Source organism: Perca fluviatilis, chromosome 2, assembly GCF_010015445.1.
Source record: "Perca fluviatilis chromosome 2, GENO_Pfluv_1.0, whole genome shotgun sequence".
Lineage (NCBI taxonomy): Eukaryota > Metazoa > Chordata > Actinopteri > Perciformes > Percidae > Perca > Perca fluviatilis.
In genome coordinates this window covers 42,904,603-42,910,970 of record NC_053113.1, presented here as the reverse complement: position 1 = coordinate 42,910,970, position 6,368 = coordinate 42,904,603, and the positions used below count along the sequence as shown (strand labels likewise).

The following is a 6,368-nucleotide window of genomic DNA, read 5'->3' as shown; positions in this document are numbered from 1 at the left end:
CCGCTGTCATTATACACCATCCAAGGACAACATTACGTTTCTGCAAAAGCTTTTTTACTTAAGTAAGGTAAGTATTCATTTCTTAAGTCTCCTTTATTGATAAATAATCAGAGCTGTGATCCTGTCAGGATTCACACACAATGTGTTGTCTGTCTACAATTTTATTGTTTATTCTTTGATTCTTCTGGCTGTTACACTGATAAACTTTAACAATTTGCTCTTGGGAGATTAGTGCCGATATCAGTCATAGTTTTGCCTGTTGATGCATATTGAACATGCTTAGTTTTATATTGAAACCTGTTTGTTTTGTCTCTCTGTGTCATGACTCTAGGAACTATGCTGTTTCGTGTAATCCTTGCACCAGATGACATTAGAAGACTTCAAATTGAAAGTGTTCCGGAAACACTTGATGCATTCATCAACATACTGAAGAGAGAACTACGTTTGGATGCAATGCTGATTGTGCAGTTTGAAGACCCAAATTTCGTAAATGAGTTGTGCAATTTGACCAGCATGTCCGACCTGCCAGAGGAGAGAGCTACTTTGAGGATTTTTCAGAAGCATGTCCCAGAGCCCTCAAATGAACAAGAACCCTCGAATGATGACCAGATCTCTGATTCCACACTGGACACACTGGACACTGCTAGCTTGCCATCAACCTCATCTGGAGATTCAACTCCCAGACGTAGTGGATGTTTGCCAGATCCCTTTGTCATCCCAAAGTTTCCCACTGACATAGAGTTGAGACTCAAGCATGGCAATGATGCATATTTCAAAGATGGCTCTCTCTTAGAAGTGCCTAGATCTATGTCTAGTGACATTCTTGATAGCTTGGCTGAGGCAATATTTGCCATAAAGACCCACCCAACCCACGGAGAGTGTGTCATTGTTGCAAAAGCATTGGTGGACAAATTTCCATGCTTGAAAGAGGCTGGCTCAACATGTGGGTGGTATGCTTGGAGATACAGCATATACTTTAAAATGGGGAATTTCAGACAGCAATTGCGCATTGCTGGGTCTGTGAAGCTCTCTGTGTATAAAAGGGGGAGGTCAGCATCAGCGGATACCAGAAGACCAAAGAAGGCTATGAGGTCAGAGGTGAATTTTCTGCCTGAACCCCCTCAGAATAGAAGCCTTGAAATGCTTGAACAAGACAGACGCAATTTAGAGAGTGAAATGATGAAAAGAAATGTGGACTGGAAGAAAGTTGATGCCCTTATGGACGGCACCTTTTCTTTGAGGAGAAAGGAGATCATCGGGGAGGAGCCATTGGTCAAGGATCTCAAAGCCAGGTGGTCAGCTTTGTTCACACAGCGACAGGTTACTGTTATTTTTACTTGATGTATTATTAAAGTGACTTGTATTACATTCTTCCTTTGATTAGATTCTATTTTTATATTAATATTTTGTCTCCATGTTTGTCCTTGGTTTTTATGCAGATTGAAGCAGAATTCAGGCGGATTGTCTCCATGAACCTGAAGCAGCCATTTTTTTAACGCCTAGATGAGTTCGTCCCCAGGTTCCTGCGTCTGTACAGACAGAGACTGGAGAAAGTCAAGGAACTTCAGCCTTTTGTTGAGTCTCTAGATGATGATGTAAGTAATAGTTTCCTTGCTGAAGGCCTGTTGACTGTCCTTTTAGGCCAAGGTCAAGTCATATTTGATAACACCTTTTGAGCATCTATTTCAGATTAGTAAGTGCAAGTGCCTCTCAGAATGAATGGAGAATATGCCCATTAAACTACAATACACATAGGAAGGTCATAGCCACAAAGTATATCACTGTAAAGATTGGTATGTGTATCTCCCTAACAACATTATAACATAAACAGGACATGACATTGTCAGAGTAAGAAATAATCATTTTACATCTGAATTATGACTTTGTACTTCAAATGTTGCCTTCATCAAAATAGCCACATTTTGCAACAGTTACAGCCTTAGCACAATATAGGCAGCTTGAGTGTCTTGGGGACCATCAGATTACCCAGAAAAAGTGACAGCTAGAATGCCTAAGGTATTCTAGGCTGTGATTGCTGCAAAAAGTGCCTATTTTGACTAATCTCATGTATGTTTTCGTTGAAAACAAGAAAAGTCAAGGTGATCCCAAAATTTTAAAACATAGTGTAGATCAGTGTTTCTCAACGGGGGCGGTACCGCCCCCCCAGGGGGCGTTCAGAAGATGATGGGGGGCGTTGAGGTGCCCTTGGGGGGCGTTTGTTTGAAAGCTAGTTTAAACCAAAGATTCACAATAACAATACATGTTTACACTTAAACTATTAAAGAAATCTGTGGTCTGCAACATTAAAAGCTGCCAGTTTACAGCACCGCGAATGGACGAGACGGGTATCCTAACTCTTCTGTGCTTCTGTCAGCTTTATTTGGCGCAGCTCTGTGCTACCTTCATGGAAATGGGACGTAAGAGCATCATCTTAAATGAGCTCTGTAGCTACTACGTGAAGCTACGTTCAGATAAGAAAAAAAAAGCAATCGCTGCGACGTCCTGTTTTTTCTTTAACCCCCCGAATGTAGCACAAGTATACTTTATATTATATTTCACAGTAACAGTTTTTCGTCAGATGGTTTATAGAACACAACGTTTCCTACTGCACCTGAATGCAGCTTCATTTCACAGAGAAAGAGAGAAAGAAAAGAGACGTGCGAGAGATATCGACTGTGCGTTGTTGTTTGGCAAACAGTCAGCTGTTCCCCAAACTCCTGGCCAGTTCAGAGCTTGTGTTTGGGGTTTTAAAACTTTCGTATGGAAGCGATAGAGGCAGTGATGTCACGGTTTACTGTACGGGACTCTCACACCTCCACAAAACACAGCGCGATGTGGGGTTGTGTTTTCTCCAAACGTTTTTTTCTGCTATTTACTCGCAAGACAGGCGATGGCAAACATATACTCTTCTAACCTAGACTATTCTAACATATACTCTTCTAACCTAGACTCTTCTAACATATACTCTTCTAACCTAGACTATTCTAACATATACCCTTCTAACCTAGACTCTTCTAACCTAGACTATTCTAACATATACTCTTCTAACCTAGACTCTTCTAACCTAGACTCTTCTAACCTAGACTATTCTAACATATACTCTTCTAACCTAGACTATTCTAACATATACTCTAACCTAGACTCTTCTAACCTAGACTCTTCTAACATATACTCTTCTAACCTAGACTCTTCTAACCTAGACTATTCTAACATATACTCTTCTAACCTAGACTCTTCTAACATATACTCTAACCTAGACTCTTCTAACCTAGACTATTCTAACATATACTCTTCTAACCTAGACTCTGCTAACCTAGACTATTCTAACATATACTCTTCTAACCTAGACTATTCTAACATATACTCTAACCTAGACTCTTCTAACCTAGACTATTCTAACATACACTCTTCTAACCTAGACTCTTCTAAGCATTAAAAAAGGACTCTCACTAACTTTCAAAGGTTGTAAACTTATTTCCATTCGGCAGTAGGTGTCATTCTTCAAGTCGTTTGTCATCACCAAAATACTTTTCTGTGTGTGTGTGTGTGTGTGTGTGTGTAATCCTTCTGCTTTTACCCCTTGATAAGTGCCAGCTTGTTTTCCATTGGAACAATTCAATTTTAAATTTGAATGTTAAATTGCTAGCTGTTTCTGATTGGCTACTGTTAGTGTTGGTAGTAATAATAATAATAATAATAATAATAATAATAATAATACATTTTATTTAAAGCGCAACACCCAAGGTCACTTCACAAACAAAAAAGGACATTCAAATTATAGTCATCTTCTAAAGGTGCTGAGGTTCAAACCATGCAGCAGGCCTTTTGATAATACCTAATTATAGTTTGAATGTTACATATCTAGTCGTTCTGATTGGCTAATGTTATTTAATTTGAATGTCAAATGGTTGCATTCTTTTTAAAAACCTGTAAATATATATACATTCTATTCACATGGCTTTTTTGATACCTGGGAAACTAATACATGTGTTGTTTGTCATTCAATGATTTGATTTTTTGATTATTTTTGATAACAATAGTAACAACAATAATAGGCCTATATTAGGGCGTAATCATTAATATTCGGGGCAATTAGCCTACATAATATTTGAAGGGGGGCGTTAGGGACCTAGATAATGGATAGGGGGGCGCTGGCACAAAAAAGGTTGAGAACCACTGGTTTAGATGTTGTGTACATTTTTTTATTTATTTATGCAGCACTGATGTCCTTTCTGGTCTGTATCCCTCTTCTGTTGTCCAGAACTCAAATAAACAGAAGAGAGCAGTGGTTCTCCTTGGCCTGGCCCATTTCCTGAAAGAGGATCCCTCCCAATTCTTCAAGATTTGTAAGGTATGTGAGGAATCAATGCCACTTTGGAATCCATATCACTTGCTAATCTCAATCTTTTTGATCCAAACGAAGTCATGATCCTGTAGTTATAGGATATCTAGAAAATATGTCTTGTTAAGAATCCAGACGTGGAAAGACATTGCTTAAATGGAGAACAAGTGAATTATTCAAAGTTTCAGTGACGGGATTCCTTGCTCAATTAATTTGAAATTGTAATGTATTTGAATTTCTTCCATTTAGATAGGTTTACATTAGTTTGCATCAGACATTTTCATACCCAAGTTTGCTATGCATCTTGAATAAGCATGTGTGGAATTAATGCTGATTTGCAATCTTTTCTTATTACTTTGTTGTGTCATTAGCCAAACAAAGAGAGTGAGGCAGTGAAAGGAATGAACGTCGGAATCTTGGTGGTTACGGAGGAGGATCCTCAACGCCCTGTCCCCAAGGAGATGATTGATATTGCACTGATTCTGGAGGAGCATATTGTTCTTCGGGACCTGAAGGATGTGCCCAACGCATTCGCCCTGCTGATGGGTCTGCTCTACGTCTTCAACATCCATTACCCAAAAGGGCTCAAGTACATGTTCGAGGTAATACAAAAGGTGATAATGAACATTGGTGGAGACCTTTGCTCTTCAAGAGTTAATGGACTCCGGAACAAGCTCATGTCCAAGAGCCTGTGAAACAAAAAATTGCAGTGATTATCATATTGCTTTGTCAAGCATTGCATGTTTTGGAAAGCACACAGTTATGTATATGTGCGGCTGATGGATAGATGGACTAGACAGTCCTAATAGCTGTTTTTTATATTACTCAAAAGTGCCACCTGTTATCTTGGCTACATAGTCGTCATGGAGTTACTGTTCCTTGTTTTTTTGTGTGTCTTTTAAGAACTTAGTAAGTAAGTAAGGTCAGTTGTTCATGGGATGAAATGGAGAAAACTATTGCCATTTGATTTTTGTCTTACAACCTCAAATAATCTTGTTAAATTATCATGTTGCTTTGTCAAGCATTGCATGTTCTGGAAAGCACAGTTATGTATATGTGCGGCTGATGGATAGATGGACTAGGTAGTCCAGATAGTTTTCCCTAGCTCTCAAAGGTGAAAGCTGTTTTATTGGCTATATACTTTGGAGTTGCACAACTACTCCAGTCTTTCAAGTTTGCTAAACCTTTTATCAACACATGCACTTGGACCATTGAGGTCAGTTAGAGGGATGAAAAGGAGATAAATATTGCCTCTTGTTTGTTTTCACACAGCCATATAAAACTATCCTGTTCATTTTTCAAGCATCACATGTTCTGGATATCACTATGTTATGCATATAGCCTATGTGCTGTTGATGCTGAGATTGACTAGACAGTCCTAATAGCTGTTTTTTATATTACTCAAAAGTGCCACCGGTTATCTTGGCTACATAGTCGTCATGGAGTTACTGTTCCTTGGTTTTAAGTGTGTCTTTTAAGAACTTGTACCCTAGGTGATAGTAAGGTCAGTTGTTCGTGTGATGGAAAGGAGAAAACTATTGCCATTTGATTTTTGTTTTACTACCTCAAATAGCCTTGTTAAATTATCATGTTGCTTTGTCAAACATTGTATGTTCTGGTAAGCACACTGTTATGCAAATATTAGCTGTTGATGCTGAGGTGGACTAGAAGTCCTGAGAGTTGTTTTGCTCCGTCTCTCAAAATATGCTGTTCTTATTGTCTGTAGTCGACATATGTGACTGTATATCTTCTCTTATTTTGCCACCACCTTGCACACTCAGGCTATCTCACGCACACTGACTCACTCTCTCTCTCTCTCTCTCTCTCTCTCTCACACTCACTCACTCACTTTCTCTTTCTCTCTCTCTCACACACACACACACACACACACACACACACACACACACACACACACCCCTCTTTCTCTCTCTCACTCACTCACACACACATACATACTCACTCTCACAGATGCTCTCTCACACAGACATACACCCACCCTTCTCTCACTCACTCACTCACTCTCATA

General features: G+C 39.2%; 1 protein-coding gene across 1 annotated transcript; it reads left to right on the top strand.

Annotated features, from left to right (window-relative positions):
- Positions 1-233: 233 nt before the first annotated feature.
- LOC120549271 lies at positions 234-6,158 on the top strand. The gene is made up of 4 exons (XM_039786068.1): positions 234-1,320; positions 1,440-1,595; positions 4,262-4,351; positions 4,714-6,158. Exons 1-2 carry the CDS (start codon positions 322-324, stop codon positions 1,494-1,496), a joined length of 1,056 nt encoding a protein of 351 aa, XP_039642002.1. The 5' UTR covers positions 234-321; the 3' UTR covers positions 1,497-1,595; positions 4,262-4,351; positions 4,714-6,158.
- Positions 6,159-6,368: the final 210 nt, after the last annotated feature.

Excerpts from the sequence above, each read along its gene's own strand:
- LOC120549271 (XM_039786068.1), top strand. The coding sequence starts at position 322 with ATGACTCTAGGAACTATGCTGTTTCGTGTAATCCTTGCACCAGATGAC. Across the intron at positions 1,321-1,439 it reads CTTTGTTCACACAGCGACAG|ATTGAAGCAGAATTCAGGCG; the intron begins GTTACTGTTATT and ends GTTTTTATGCAG.